Source organism: Acipenser ruthenus, chromosome 8, assembly GCF_902713425.1.
Source record: "Acipenser ruthenus chromosome 8, fAciRut3.2 maternal haplotype, whole genome shotgun sequence".
NCBI lineage: Eukaryota > Metazoa > Chordata > Actinopteri > Acipenseriformes > Acipenseridae > Acipenser > Acipenser ruthenus.
The window spans coordinates 8459666-8475757 of NC_081196.1; the positions used below are offsets into that span (position 1 = coordinate 8459666).

A 16092-nucleotide genomic window follows, 5' to 3' on the forward strand; every position below is an offset into this window, starting at 1 on the left:
TTCCCCTTTCCATCATTTAATAGCACATTATATGTATTATTCAAACCAGTCTGGTACAAACCGTTCCTGGGAAATTATAATAGTATAGTTTGTTAACTATGATGGCACAACACCCTTTCTATTAAACCAAGGCAAAGTTAAATAAATGTTCTCATTAATCACCAACTGTCAAGAAAAAAAGACCGAACAATTGGTTAGAAATCTATTTGTGGTAAACACCTCCGCTAATAATAATAAAAAGAAGGTAGAAGTTATCAAATGTGCTGCATGAACAGCAGCAAATAAGAAACAAAGGTAGTAATTGTCAGCTGAAATTAATGTTTTGAATTCAGGCTTCCAAAAAGCGCTACAATAAAAATGTTAGTCTTGCAAATGTAAACCGTCATTGTTAAACCTACAGCAATGTTAAACCTACATTGATAAATGATAACTGCCTTTTATTTGCTTAGTTTTGTATGTACTGGTTTGACATTTGTACAATAATAAAATATGAAAGCTGTGCAAATTTGTTAGGTGTATATCAAATTGTTGGTTTGAGATTATCTGACCACATTTGGAGAACAATAACAACCAGCATGTCTAGCTTGGTAACTAGTGAAAGCTTTTAATGGTGACTTGTGCTCATGGTTTGATAAGAGTGTCTGAGTAATACTCTGGAGCAAACTAGTGTCCTTTCATTTATTCTACAAACCCCAGCTGGCACAGAATTGCTTTTTATTTTTTTTATTTTTTTTATTTGGAAACTGGCAGATTTCCATTTGAAAAAGCAGGGATAATGAATGACTACAGTAACTTGTACAATGCATAATGTAAGAGATCAGGCTAAAGGTTATCACATGCAAATAACAATTCCCTGAATATCTACAGGGGGGGCAATATCAGACAAAGAAATGGTGCGGTTGAAGTCAGACGACTGATTGTAAGCATGTTAAATTATGAATAAATAACAGTGAACTGATTGTGTGGGTTATCAGTTGCTTGGCAGTGGCAACAGTAGTTATCTGGTTTAACTCTTTCGTGCATGGTGACCTCATAATGGGGACAGATAGAAAAAAACTCTCTTCTAGTCTTTATACAGGGACATATGGAAGACGCCAATGCATGACAGCCTCATATGAGGATACAATTTTTTCACCATATAAAGCAATGGAAAAAAATGTCAATGAACAATATATTTATTATGTGTCCAAAACTACCTTTTTTCAGCTATTTTTAATATTTAATGCATGGAAGTGGAAAGCTAATCAGTTGATAATACTGATGGCTGTATTCTTTTTTCCAATGTGCGTAACACCTTTCTTGTTTTTCAATTTGCAAATTGGAAGATGTTGTAATAAAATGTACCAGCACAATGCATTTAACGTCACAGGAATCTATAAGTAGATGAACAAATGCCTTAAAAAAATGCACTTTCTCCAGTGTACATTTAATTAAAATCAGAATGCCTGCAGTACATACATCGGCCACTAGATGTCAACTAGAATAGCATCGTACAGAACTGTGGCAGATATTTGCTGTGACCACCACACTGCATAATTTCTGCTTGACAAAAGACACACTTAGGCAGGCAGTTTTGCAGTGAACGGGTATATTTAAATGCATGTGATATTTCAAGAATTTTGGAATCTGCAATAAACAGAACCAAACTGTAAAAATAATAATAATAAAAAATCTTTCAGTCCTAATTAACTTTGCAAAATAAAAGAGGAGTTTGTTGTTTTTAAAAGGTTGCGTGTTCTGCTCATACGTTCTCTGGGACAATTCTTTGTTTGTATATCTGGTAGGGGTCCTGTCCCTCGTCCACCTTTTTGACCCTCGTGTAGCCCAGTACCATGCCTGCCACAATCGCAGCAAAGAGCAGAAGGATGAAGACGACGTATATGTAGGAGTGGTGGTCCTGGGCAGCAGCCCTGGAAGAGTTGTAGTCACTGAATTTGACACAGGGTCTGGCCTGCGTGTTGTTCAGCTGAGATTCTGAGAGCAAGGGCCGCAGTGTGTGGTGGAGGCTGCCCATGCTGCCTGGAAGAGAAACCCTCTGAAAGAAGATACACACGGTTTGGGGTTATAGATACAGAAAAGAAAAAAAAATTACCAGTCTGAAGTGTAGGGTTGTTTGGCATACGTGTAAATATGTATTTTCTTTTGAAAAACAAATATCCTGTACCATACCATGCTTAGAAATCTGCTTTCAGCTTTCCGGTCAGTAACCAGCTACTTCCCCTACTGGCCAACATGCTTTGCAGTCAGCGACATTTTGATTAAAATGCATGTTTGCTGTAACTATTTTTTTTAAACATCACATACGTTATGTAGCCTACATACTAGATGGAAGTGCGTGACATTAATTTATTAGCCATTTCCCCTTTTTAGCTGCTGATTGAGCTTGTGTATGTCTCTCATTTTACAATGATTCATGCTTTTATCATACTGTTCATGCCAGTGCTTTTACAAAGGGGTACTACAGAACACCGAGTACTGTGATTATTGATCAAATTCATTGATCAAATTCCTGATGAATAACAAATAAATGGTTTCAAGAACAGCTGATGACACTTGAAAAAAGCATCTACCACAGCAACCACAAATACTAACCTCTGCAATACACAATGAATAATTCAGTATTGTGTTCGGGCGTGATTGTGGCATGTTTACTTTTTCTGTGTTTTTGTTCACATTACATTGCCTTTAATAAACTTATATTTAATATTGAATGTTTTCCTTGAATGGGCCTATTGTAATGTTTCAGTTCTGTGCTAATCTAACCACTTGAAGGTGTGCAAACACATCTAAGCACCCTTTGAAGTGGTTAGATTATCGCCAAAGTGTGAGGTTCTTCGGCAATAGTCCAAAACTACAATTTTCCACATGAAATTCAACTTCAGTTAAAGTGAAATGAACGTGCCGAAAAAAAAAAAACGGAAGTCTGGAAAATGAATGCAACTACAACTAAATGAGAAGTGAGAAGAGAACTTTGTTATGCTAATGAGAAGCTTAAGAGTGTTCTGGATTTATTAAAGAGAACATGTAGCTTCAAAAGTCACAAATTATAATTTTATTTTTTACATTACCCTTACTATTTTATGGTGTTTCTGGTTTAACAGTTAAATTGTGATATGATTTGAACTATCATGCCTTTTATAGTCCATGCCACAACTAGCAACTGTGCAGCTTGTCACCTTACAAAATATATAGCAGGGGTAACATTATCCTTTACACTAAATCATCTGAGGTCAAGGGCAACCATTCAAAATCCTATACAAATGATCTAAGTACCAGGTTTGTGCTGGAGACACCGCCCCCGCCTTTCATTTACAGAACTATTCATTAAAACAACGATTTCATTTAATTTACAAATATCAAACTACTATTCCTCTGCTTCGATTTATTGTTTGTATTCATGTTTTTAAATGCTGCTTTTAGTTTAGAGAAATGTGTTATAATTATAGTGAGCAACTACCATCAGATCAACTACTGTGCGATTTCTTTCAAACAATTCAAATCGTCACATTGACTAAAATTTCACACGTTGCGTGAATTCATTCCGAGAAGACAAAAGCCGTGATTTTATTTGGATGTGTAGGCCCTAACCCACATACTTCTAAACCAAAGAACATCCTCGATCAAATAGCCATAGAATGGATGCTGTAATCTTAACTTGTTAATCAACTTGGAGCCAGGAAAGCAGTTTCTTTGTCAACTAAATTTTGCTGCAACACGAACAGGAATTGTTTAAAAAATACATATATATTCTGTGCAAAATTACAAAACTCAGATCACCTGCTAGAAGTAGTCGATCCTTTGAACTAATAGTGTAGTCCTTTAAGTCATGTTTTACTTTTACTGTGTCTAACTGTGTACTGTATCATACAATGAAACACGCATCATTCTGCTTTACCTGATTACAGATGTTGTCTTTCTTCTTTGTCAAGAACCTTGTCCATGAAATGTGAAACGATCCGCAGGCTCTCACGAGTCTATCCTTTGTGTACAACTAGTGCTACCTATGAGCATGCTGCCACACACAAAGAGCAAATACACCCACTAAAAACACTGAAACAAATTCCCACCCCCAAGAAGCCGGAGCACTTCAGTTAACCCTTTACAGGGAAAATTACCAATCCATCTATCTAAATCACAGATCTTTTTTAGTAATATTCTTAGTAGTGCTAGTTTCCTCATTGAGTAATAAGCACTGTATTTTATATTGGAACTCTTCCACTCCATGTGTCTGAGGCATATAACAAAGGCTGTTGTGACGTGCAGCTAACATGCACACTCCTTTCGGTCAATAAAATGATAACACTTCAGTTGTTGATGAGTTACCTGGTAATTCAGAAGTCAGATCTGCAGACATTTAAAGGGTGACAAAAGAAAAGGTCATAGGCCAATCTTTATGAGCTTGGCAGATTATGCTGGTGTTAATATTCAATAATGTTCATTTGTTTTGTGTAGATAAACAACAGTCCTATAATCTACATATTTCAGCAACTGAAATCTGTGCCATAAAATAATAAATCCTTTAAACTCCTAAAAAATAAAATATGCCATACAGGCATGCTTCGATAGAGCTGCTGTACTAATTTAATATACAAACTGATGTTTTATTAATATTAATGATTCAAAGTAGTTTATACCAAAAACACAAAAAATAGCAATGTTTTGTACAAGTCACACTTTACAAGCAGTAATAAATGACCAGCACTCTTTATTGTACAGTACAGCAATCAAATCAAGATCCATCTGTCGCTTTGGCTAAAACATATCCACTGACTGTAAACTGAAATATCATTCTATGTCAGCAGATGGCAGCAAAGGATCTAACAGTGCAGTACAGGTAATCCAAACTGCACAAAACAATACAGTTAGGATTTGATATCATCTAATGACAAACATGGACAGGGATGCATTCCTAGAGACATTCACACGGACGCTGCATCTTCAAATCTTTCCTGTTTCTAATATCAGAAGAAACTTTAAGGCAGATGCTTGGGGGGAAAATGGTGATTTTGGAATCAGGCAACACAGGCTCAAAAATAAAAATGCTTTGTGCGTATTTTTGTTCATGAGGATCATTTATTCTTTTTGGCCTTCAGTTTATTGAAAGAGTGCAATTAAACTGCTCTGCAAAGGCTTCAAGGAAGGGCTGTGTGGTCTCCGAGACAGAAACCTCCTTCTCCAGTTCCCGACTCAAAGTGGTAACTCCCTTACCCACAATCCCACAGGGGACGACATGCTCAAACCAGGTCAGGTCAGTGTTGCAGTTCAACGCTAAGCCGTGCGAGGTGATGTACCTTCCACAGTGTATTCCTGAAAAGAATGGTATAAAACTGAATCACGAAGTACCAAAATACAATACATGAATTCCAGCTTGATGCTTTAACTCTGTTGGTTTGGCTCGTAGGTTATAATTGTACACAGCAAACACTTGGTGAAAAGTGAGTTAAAAACAGACTTGAAAGGGGAAAACAGAAACTTGGAATATTCCCAGAACATTATCATAACTGAAGCCCTTCATGCAAAACACATATCTCAACATGTCATATATCTTTAATGTTTTTCTATGTTACCAAGTTTCACAAACGCCATGGCCTTGCTTTGTGTCAAAATGCAACAATTGAGGAAAAGCCTAGCAATTAGGGATCCCAGTTCATACCCAACTACAGGTTAATGTTAAAAGAAAATATAAAGTGTTTATAAGTAATTCTAAGAACCCTGTATTTCATATCTTAGTCGTTCTAAATGATAAACGATACTTACCAATAGCACAAATCTTATTGTCCCCCACCCACACCCCTGTATCAGGGGATGTAGAAGCCTTGATCCCAAACCTGCTGCACAGGTTAATCACAGTCCTCTCCAACTCACAAACATACCAGCGGACACTCTTCTTAAAGCAGCCCAGATTGAGGATGGGGTAACACACTAATTGCCCGGGGCCGTGGAAGGTTATCAGTCCACCACGACGAGTCCGGAAGAAATCAGCCCCAAGACCTTTCAGTCTCTCCTCCTCGTCGGTAGGGTAAGGGGCTTGCCTGATGCCGATGGTGTACACTGGACGGTGCTCGCACAAGAGGAGGGTGTTTGGCCGCTGGTCGGGAGGGCAGGTCAGGGAATCCAGGTGCTGACGGATGTAATGTTGCTGGACCTGCAGGGCACGTCCATAAGGAATCCGTCCCAAGTTAACCACCCTAATAGCTGACCTTGGAATAGTCATTATTTATGTTTTTTAGCAACTAATAAATATATATCTTTTCATCATCAGATTTGAGTTAAGTCACATATAAATCTGTTCAGTGCTTGTTCTGTTGTTCTATGAGACTGAGACTCTTACACTGTACACGTGTTTCCATCCCTGGTTGTGAAAGCTACGCTTTGGTCTTGCGTCATAGATGTTTTCAATAATATATGTCCTGCCCCTGTTGAGTGTGCTGATCCAGTGATGAATGCAATATCCAGAATGTTTACAAAGAGCAGCAACCCCTCAGCTTCACTCATAACAAGGAGCTGGAAACAGAAAAAAGAAACAAGTGAAAAAAAAGAAAAGAAAAAAAAACTAAAAGCTTTGCTTTAGACATCTAGGACTTTACTGCACCAATTACAAATATTAGATTAGTAACAACGATCCTATGGTTTTAAGAAGGAGACTTGAAAGGTCACGAGCAAGTAAAACACAATTGCTATATTGCAAAACTACCATCATTTCTCAACCTTATCACCAAGTTCCTGCCGATCTAGGAGAATCTGCCTGCATATGCAACCATCTGTGCTCACACGATACGTGCTGCTTTTACGCATGTTTTAGGGTACTAGGCAATGTATTGTTAGTATATTAGATTAATACCCTTAGCCATCAAACACAAGTTTGAACTAGGTGAAAAAACAAACTTAAACTTAAAGGACGCATTGCCTCAGAAGGTATTGAGACCTGAACGACTTATTATACACATACAGTGTTTTTAAAGACCTAGCGTAGTATTAGTGGAACGACGCATCATGTTTGTTTTAATAAAGTTTAGTTTTTCAAAATACCTTTTGAACCATTTATTATCCGAAAATCACTCACCAAACCAAAACTCGTCCAAATTCTACAATCTTTAAGGGCGCAGCCATTTTAATCCAGCTGATCATTCACTTGTCAACTGATAACTTTATTAACAAAAATAAAAAACACAGGCCGCACTGTGAGAGGCATTTACACTTTCAGAGACAATATTCAGTAAATAGAAAGCATGTTTAATTCTCACTCAGATACATATTTTTAAAGTACCATTCTAGAGTATGGATTAATATATGCTATTGTTAAAGTATACTAAAATTAATAAGCATAGGGAATGCACACTAGTAGGAAAAAACAGTAACATAACAAGCACATTTACCACGAAAGACTTCGGGATAGCTGTCACAATACATCTAATATAGGGTTACCATATTTGAACTTACAAAAAAGAGGACACTCTGGAGAGGGGGGGGGGGGGGGGGGGGGGTTGGTGTATCTACCAACTCAAGTTGTATTAATATGTGTTTATATATATTATATATATATATATATATATACACTGTGTACTACACGTCTACACATCTACAACAAGTGTTATAGCCTCAGAAATCAATGTCATTCAAATTTAAATGTACCTTTTTACATGTGGTGAGTCATTTTCTTCTGTGCTTCCTCCTGATGTGCTCATCAAGTAGCCATAAAAGAAAGTCTTTGCCTGAAATGTGATCCCTTTCAGTGTCTATTTATTTTTTTTTAAAAAAAGTGTAATGGCCTAAAAAAAACAACGAATTTAAATGTCTTTTTACATCCACCAGTCCTTTTTCAGTCCTCTTCCTCCTGATGTGCCCATGCATACTTCTCTGTAGATCGCACCTTTCTCAGCAGTGGTTGATTGCTCATCAAGTAGGCATGAAAGTCTTTGCAAGACGTTTGTCTGAAACTGTACTGTACAAGTAGAATCCCTTTCAGCGACTCAACAGTCAAGTGGTTCCTTTCCTTTGTCCACTGGCTTTGTATCAGTGAGAAAACTCGCTCTACATTTGATGTTCGAAAAATGTCTTAATCACCGTGGATAGTTTGTCCTGTGACAGAAAGAACGACTTAAAGGCCGGAAACATCTGTAGCAGCCTTGTAATGCCTGGGAATAAGGACAGCCATCGTGTCTTGCTGTGAGAAAGCAGCTTTCTGTATTTGATATCAACAAACTCACAGTACTCTTTCAGATGCTCAGTTCGGACAGTATTGGTAAATTTTAAAAATAATGTTCTCAATGTCAACATCCAGTGTGTCTGCCCCATGATGGACATAATTGTTCAAAATGTGTGCTGGGCAACCCACACCGATTAAAGTCCTCTTCTGCAACAAATTCTTTAAGTTTGCAAACACGTTCTTTCCTCCTTCATCACGCCGGAGTCATCCGAAATTTGTATTGCAGTTGTCCCCCGTAAACGCGATACACTTCTCAAACAAACCGTTCTTTTCCAGAGTTTCCTTGACGTATTGCGCAATCGTATCGGCAGTCTCATTAGGTGTGTTCTGGACCTCGATTAATTTTGACTGCAAACCGCCGTTCTTCCAGTCAAAATACTGAATTATTACGGGGAATATTTTCACTGAACCGTGATTGCTTCCATCTGTAGCAATTCCACAGTAAGCTATGTCATTTTCTTCAAGCGCTTTTAGAGCAGTGTCAACAGAACGCGGTGCAAGCACAGAGTTAACAATCGCTTCTGTCTTGGTTCGAGCACTGGAACATTTCTCAGACTCAGGGAATGTCTTCTTCAACAAGACAGAAAGAAGTGCAATCCATTGACTTGAAACTATTGTGATGCTTAACGGTGTGAAATGCTAGAGCACCCTCAGCTGCAGTAAGAGCATCCTCTGATTTGCTGCCTGGTTTTACAAAATAATCTGTTAATTTTGCTAATGAGCTCTCTCCTCGAACTGCCTTCTTATGCTTCTCAATTCCACATGAGATTGTAAATCAATAGCACCTTTATTTGCCACAGAGACGTAAGTACCAGCTCTACATACCAAGCACTCGGCTTCCAATTCTACTCGACCACTTCGAAAACACGGAAATTGTGTTTTTAATAGTAATACTGCAGTCAATTTACACTTTCGTTTTGGCATTGTGTTCGGTGGTAGGTGTCTTCATTTAAATAAAAGTGTTCAACAATTTCAAATCAAATTCTAGACTATTTCGCACCTGCTGCCACTTACCCCGCTTCTAGCTCTGCAGTGTCAGTTGGCTACGCTCGTGTCTGCACTATGGAAGCGTATTGCTGCCACACATAAAAAAAAAAATTATTACTTAATTACTTGATGACGATCACGTAATTACGTGATAGGGAACTAACACCTCGTGGAAGCTCACAGGAGCTGCTGACAATCCTTAACAGCAAGTTCCAAAGAGTAGATATTATTAAAGTAAATAATACGATCGAGGCTGTATGCAAGTTCAGTTTGTTCTTATTACGTGATAACTCCATATCACGTAATTACGTGATATATATATATATATATATATATATATATATATATATATATATATATTTATGTGTGGCAGCAATACGCTTCCGTACTGCACAGACGTTAAAGGCCTCTTCTAAACACGCACGGCACACACCGTTCGTTATAGGGTATATGCACACTGGGAATTGTAGTTCAATGGAAAGAGCAGGGCAAAATCCCGGAGATTTTTAGAAATTTAAAAAACCCGGCCGGACGGAGATTTAAGGACCAAAAAAGAGGACATGTCCGGGAAAAAACGGACGTATGGTAACCCTATCTAATATTTACCATAAAGTATAATTTGCCAAAAGATTTGCATATTATGTTATTAAAAAAAATCATAATTAAACATTCTACAAGATACTGTGCTAGTTACATATTTTAAAATATGTATTCTTCTCTAAATTGAAGTAAGTATTTGGCGGGTAAATGCTGGACTGCGGAAGTTTCTACACTAGTAGCTATAAGTTAGCGGTGCACCGTCTCAGCCTTTTCTCAGCTTAAACCCTGGTGGACAGGTGCAGTGTTTTTTTTTATGTAATTGGATTGCAGTAATTGTCTCCACCTGAGTTTCACACTACAGTTGAGGGATATCATATTTAACATTGTCCCTTTGGGCTCCATTTGCTTTAAGTGCACTAGATTGTCAGTAACCCTCCGTATTGACACACTTGTTTTTTTGTTTGGAGGGGAGTGCTCTGGAGAAATGTATTATTGCTGCCTTAAGGTTTTCAGCTGAACATCAGACTGCTCAGTTTCAACAGCCCTATAAATGCTATAATGCGTCCCGGCTCAAATTATTCAGATGTATTTTCTTGGCTCCTGTTTCTCCCCATATGTACATTTTGCCATCATTTACATTCTCATTTATGGCAGAAAACAAATAGGATGTATATCTATGGTTCCCGATACAGGATAGTCTGCTGCAAACCTTCAAAAAACACGAGAAATTCACATATGACATATGTAGAAAAAGAACATTTGCTTTATATACTGTGAATGGGCCCATAGGAAATGACAGTTTAATGAAACAAATCAAGCAAACGTGGTTTGGTCAATCTTCCTTGGAATGATGTGTTTATCAAGTTAAAATGTTAATTTAATTGGGCCCGTAATGTGATTTTCATGACCAAGGGGCTTGAAATTTAAATTATATTTTATTTAAAAAAAACCAAAAACAAAAAAAAAACACAAGGACCAACAAATTACAGAACACAGTGGTGATGAAGCAGTTTTGAGAGTTACATACTGTAGGATGAGTTTTCAATGTCTTCAACATTTTCCACACTCTTCCTAATAGTCTGTTGTTTCCTGTTGGATTCATGAAGTTTCAATTCAAGCAGCACCTTAGTGCAGTTTACTGGCTGCAGTAAACATATTAGCAGTCTGATCCCAGGATTACTTGGATCACAGTGCTCAGATCTGGCTTCTGTAGGCCACACTTTACAAACTATATTCAGCAAAAGTATACCCAGCAAAACTTTTAATGACTTCCCTTGTGTAGTTATTGTGCAGCCTGGCCATTTTCAGCCACTGGTTTGGCTCCTGTAGTTCATTTTCCCAAATCACTTACCCCAATTAAAAGACTATTCTTTTGCTCGTCATGGTGGAAGGAATAATTGTAGCAAACCTACTGTGGCCGTCTTTTAATTTCATTTAATGAGGTGGACAGGTGATTAGGATATGTTTCTGGAATTTTGTGGAGGTCGATCATATAACTGGACCTGTAAACATGCTAAGTAACTTAGTGTATGACCACACACCAAAAGGACCCAGTCTTCTTTTATTATTATTACTTTATTTAGCAGACGCCTTTATCCAAGGCAACTTAAAGAGACTAAGGTGTGTGAACTATGCATCAGCTGCAGAGTCACTTAGAACTATGTCTCCCCCGAAAGACGGAGCACAAGGAGGTTAAGTGACTTGCTCACAGTCACACAATGAGTCAGTGGCTGAGGTGGGATTTGAACCACTGGACCACACAGCCTCCTATTGGGTAAAAAGTAACTTATCTTTAAGCACATTGTTGAAATTGGTTGAACACTGTACAGTATGTTGTTTAGATGAGGCTTTAAATTATACCATGAAGCCAAAAATAACAGGTTGTCAAAATGACTGAACATGTGTGGCTGATTCAAGGCACTCTGTCACTTAAACTAAACCCTTTCTGATTATTCTGGTTAAACTGTAGCGAAAACAAGGAAATAAAAAATATTCATACTTGAACAAGGCGGACGTGCGTCTTTGAACTGTGTTCTTACTAGTTTTGTTAGGGAGCGTGTTGTGGGTTTTTTTTTCTTGGGGGTGCAAAATCTATTAAAAATATTTAAAGGAATGCAATTTAAAGGGTACATAAGGACCTTTTTATTTTATTGTGTTACATGTTCCCATGTGTTGCTGCAACTGTTTACGTAAGGTGTGTGTATTGTTTTATTTATTTATTTATTTATTTATTTATTTATTTACTTACATTTTGACCACTTTTTTCAACTTTTAAATTGCATTCCCTGCCTCAAGGCGGCTTCACATGTCCCCTCATGGACCTCTCAGAACTACATTTCCCATCATCCTCCTGCTCATTGGTAAATCCATCTCAGTTACATATGTGTAACACAATAAAATAAAAAGGTCCTTATGTACCCTTTAATGCAATTACAATGCAGTCAATGGAAAGCAAAATTTACAGTTGCATTTATGGACTTTACAGATTTTTAAATTTCAGTGCAATTCATAGGTTATATTAAGTGACATGTTGCTTTATATTAAGTAACCAATACAACAACAAAAAAATGCAACGCATACATTTAATAGACCACAATTACACAGCCTGTGTACAAGTGCACAGGTTAGGCTTTGTTGGTTTCTTTTTTGTTTCTGTCATATTTTTTGTGAACTCTTCTCACTTTTATAGTAGCCATGTCATTTGAATCTTTAAGCAGCCAAATATGTCTTTGTAAAAGGATTTTTTTAATGCATAAACAATGGATCTGATATGTGATGTCACACCAATATTGTCTTTCAGGTTCATTTGTAACCACTGCTGCGACCCCAGAGATGATCAACTCCTCCATCATCACAACTCTGTTCCTGGCTGGCTACGATGATCTGGAGGATTTCAGATACCTGCACACTACTGCCAAACATTTCACTGACAGATAGACTGCCTCCTGGCATACCTAATGATATTTATATCCAAGTGCTGACTGCAGTGACTGCCTTAGAGAAAAGCCTCCATGAGCCCATGTGTATTTTTATATGCAGTCTATCTGTCAATGAAATGTTTGGCAGTAGTGTGTTTTTCCCCAAGCTCTTGTATTACTCGCTTGCCCGGATTAGGACTGTTTCTTATATAGACTGCTTATTTAAGATGTTTTGTCTCCATTCATATGCTTCTGTTCAATTTGCCATTCTGGCTGTGATGGCCTATAACAGATATGAATCAATCTGTAACCCTCTACTGTATCACAGCACAATGACACCTTGCATGGTCTTAAAGCGCCTGTTGATGGCATGCTTACTACCTTCTTCAATTGTCCTGGTTGTTGTCCTTTTACACCTATGTGTTGTCACGTTTTTCAAAGGCAAAAAGGTAAATTTGGAGAAATAGGTACATTTTCCAAACAAGAGGCTCTTCCTTCCTCATTGAAACCCAACTTATAATGTCGTTACTCATCTGGCCCCAAACAGTTAAAAGTATTCAAATACAATGCTTCTTCATTGCCCTTTTTTAATTTTTATATTTTTATTTTTACAGGGAAGACCCTCAATACAATAAACTGATTTTCACCAACGGAACACACATATCTCTTTAGCCATTCCTTGAAGTTCTGGTTTTTCACAGTACTGTATTATTTGTCCCTGTTTCATCACTTTTGTTTTGTTACAATTAACACTTTAATCTGAATGGCCATTCAAAGCACATAGTGCCTATTCCAAATAGCCTCGGTTTCCCGTAATGCAAACGCTTAACCTAAGGTTTTAAATCACAAAAACAGTGATAAACCTGTCTAAATACAACGATTAATATCAATTCAAAATAAACTGTAAGAACTGGTCTTCAAAAAGAAGGTTGTTCAGCAGTATTACATTTTTGTATCAAATACCATTTTTAAACGTTCCCCACCAAAAATGTATAAACAGTCTTTTGTTATGCTTTCTGGTGTACATCAGTCCGACATTTTCAACATCAGGAGAAACTCATTTTGTGTCTCCTGTAGCTATTCTTCAGAGTAAATGAGTGTCCCATGATAAGTAGTGCCAAAGACATTTTAATAGATGAAGGGGCCTCTTTTTTTCTCAATGTGATTAAGTCAGACAGGAGCTTAGTTATATTCCCTCGGTCCAATGAATTGGTTATATGCATGTAAGTAGCAGTAGCATCATCACGAAAGTCTGCTCCTCCCTCTTTATTAAGTCTAAAAAAATCAGCTGCAGTTGACTACAGATACACAGGAAAGCAGTTTTAGAGATACCTAACCTTCATCCACCATGAACCGTCAAAATTGCATTCTCTTGGTTCTATTTGCATTCTTGGCAATAACTTGTAAGTTTTATTTTTCCGTTTCAATGGTTGTGTGTATAGGTAGTCTCAGAGAACATGGCTGAATTGTAAGCAGGTGATATTAGATGGTGCTTTGTCTTGTTTTAATGGATTTTTTAATGTACTGTGTTAATGTTGCTTTGTTTTCATACTCATACAATTAAAGTATTGTATAAACAAGCTTTTTGTTATAAACTCAGTAAGAACTGGTCATGCAAGATACAACTTGGGAATGCTTCTATGTTAATTATTGAACATATACGCATCTAATCCATTGGTTATATTAGGTCTGAATGTGTGACTGTATGCCAGCTATATATATTTAGGCTTGATTAGTCTTCCTATAGGCACAGTATATTAAAGGAGTGCTGAACAGGCTTTACAATCCATTTTCTTACCTCTTATTAGCACTAGCCTCATTATTAAGCATGGGTCCCATTTACTTTTATAATACATATTGGTGATTACTCTTTTAATTGTAATGAAAGCAAGTCTTGAAGAGCAAGCACAGCAATGAAAATGCCATTGTTTTTAAACAGTGTCTTGATCTTAGGAGGTGGAAAAAGAAGGTAAAAAATATTTAACATTGTGTCTGTTCGTTGCAAAGTCAGAAATGTAGCAAGGAACTATGAGTACCATTGAACCATTCATAATGCATTAAAGGGTAGTGCCTCATCATTTAACATGGCATTTGTAGATTCTTTTATCAGGGTATGGAAAAAGAAAGGTGTTTTACCATTAGAGTTATACCACCTATTTGTACTGTATATTTGCAGGTGAAGTAGGAGTTGTCACAAGCCTGCCTTGGGGTTGTTCCAGCTACAGTGGGACCTGTCGTGTAGCTTGCCTGCCTGCGGAGTTACCTTTTGGACCTTTTGGCTGTGCTAAAGGATTTGTGTAAGTATGTATTTGAATTAAGCTTCGAGGAAAGCCATGGAGACATGCATGTTGTATAACATAACATGGATGACCTACAATTGGCAGTAGTGTGATAGACTCAATACCATGATGCCTGAAGGGTTAAATAGAAAGGGAAAGTCGATCGTTATATCATTAACTATGTAGTAAATGACATTACAAACACATTAATAGATTGAAATAGAATAAAGTGAGTGTAGTTGCCGCGGCATCAAAAGCCTGTAAGTGCCTCCACTGTTTGTTTTCAAACACACTTTCCCTTGACAAACATATGTTAAGCATATCGAAACGTTGGGAAGTTGGCTCTTTTGAGCAAAAACTCAATACATATGTCTTGGGGCTGAAGGGCAGTGATTGTTAAAAAGACTGGCACTGTGACTGTTTATAGAAATGTATGTATTAGTTCCTGGGACCCACCTGGAAATGAGGTGGCTTTATCCTGGTAAAATGTTTGTAGATCTCCAATTCAAACACACACTTACAAACATATTGATATAGTTCGTTTTTGCTTTTTCAGGTGCTGCGTATCACAAATCCTATGAAGATGAACAGCTCCATAGAATTAGAGTGCTTCCCTTTGATGTCTTGTGTTAGTCTACTGAAGACAGTGACCCCTGCCAGTCGCTTACAGGCGTCTAATGGAACCTGAACAAAACCCCCTCCCTGGCACTTAGTACAATACCAGCCTTTCTAATAATTATCCACTTCTTATCAGTCCCAAGCCTACTAATAAAACACAGCTGTTTAACAACAGCAGCACCTGATTGTGGCTGTGGGTCTGGAGCTGCTCCATACCTCCATAGCTTTTCTGGTTTCTGCAGCATTCTTTGGCTTTACCTTTCCTCTTAAGCCGCAATGTTTTAATTCACAAGATTTGCATGAGCTGACTCCAATTGCATACTACTATTAATATTTGATATAATCAGCTTTTGCTTTTTGTTTAATAAGAGTGCTTACTGTCTTCAGTTACAAATGATTGCAACTTTTTTTTTACTGCCATGTATGTTACCATGTTTCTGTGAAAAAGAAATGTTTTTAAGTATCAGAATCTTGTTTATTCCATGTTTTGTTTTCACCCACAAATAAAAAAAAAAAAAAAATATATATATATATATATATATAT

At 37.3% G+C, this 16092-nt stretch overlaps 1 protein-coding gene and 1 long non-coding RNA gene across 6 annotated transcripts; one reads left to right on the forward strand and one right to left on the reverse strand.

Annotated features, from left to right (window-relative positions):
* Nucleotides 1-856: 856 nt before the first annotated feature.
* LOC131737702 (putative lipoyltransferase 2, mitochondrial) lies at nt 857-7160 on the reverse strand. 5 transcript variants are annotated; one of them, XM_059028368.1, is made up of 5 exons: nt 7064-7160; nt 5758-6504; nt 5209-5307; nt 4324-4344; nt 857-2035 (listed from the first exon to the last, which is right to left on the reverse strand). In XM_059028368.1, the coding sequence occupies exons 2-5, from the start codon at nt 6212-6214 to the stop codon at nt 1926-1928; spliced, it is 687 nt and encodes a 228-aa protein (XP_058884351.1). In that variant the 5' UTR covers nt 6215-6504; nt 7064-7160; the 3' UTR covers nt 857-1925. The 5 variants fall into 5 exon arrangements, with proteins under 5 accessions (XP_058884351.1, XP_058884352.1, XP_058884353.1 ...); XM_059028369.1 differs by having other exon boundaries at nt 7030-7160; XM_059028370.1 differs by lacking the exon at nt 7064-7160 and adding an exon at nt 6695-6987.
* Nucleotides 7161-13899: 6739 nt separating this feature from the next.
* Nucleotides 13900-16049, forward strand: LOC131737859 (uncharacterized). The gene is made up of 3 exons (XR_009329439.1): nt 13900-14054; nt 14828-14948; nt 15487-16049. It is a non-coding gene; the product is annotated as an uncharacterized LOC131737859 (long non-coding RNA).
* Nucleotides 16050-16092: the final 43 nt, after the last annotated feature.

Bases quoted from the DNA above. Each gene is read 5' to 3' on its own strand.
- LOC131737702 (XM_059028368.1), bottom strand. From the start codon at position 6,214: ATGACTATTCCAAGGTCAGCTATTAGGGTGGTTAACTTGGGACGGATT. The intron at 4,345-5,208 runs GTAAGGGAGTTA...AAATGTCTGCAG, and splicing joins CGTCCCCTGTGGGATTGTGG to ATCTGACTTCTGAATTACCA. The intron at 2,036-4,323 runs GTAACTCATCAA...ATCTTCTTTCAG, and splicing joins TCTGACTTCTGAATTACCAG to AGGGTTTCTCTTCCAGGCAG.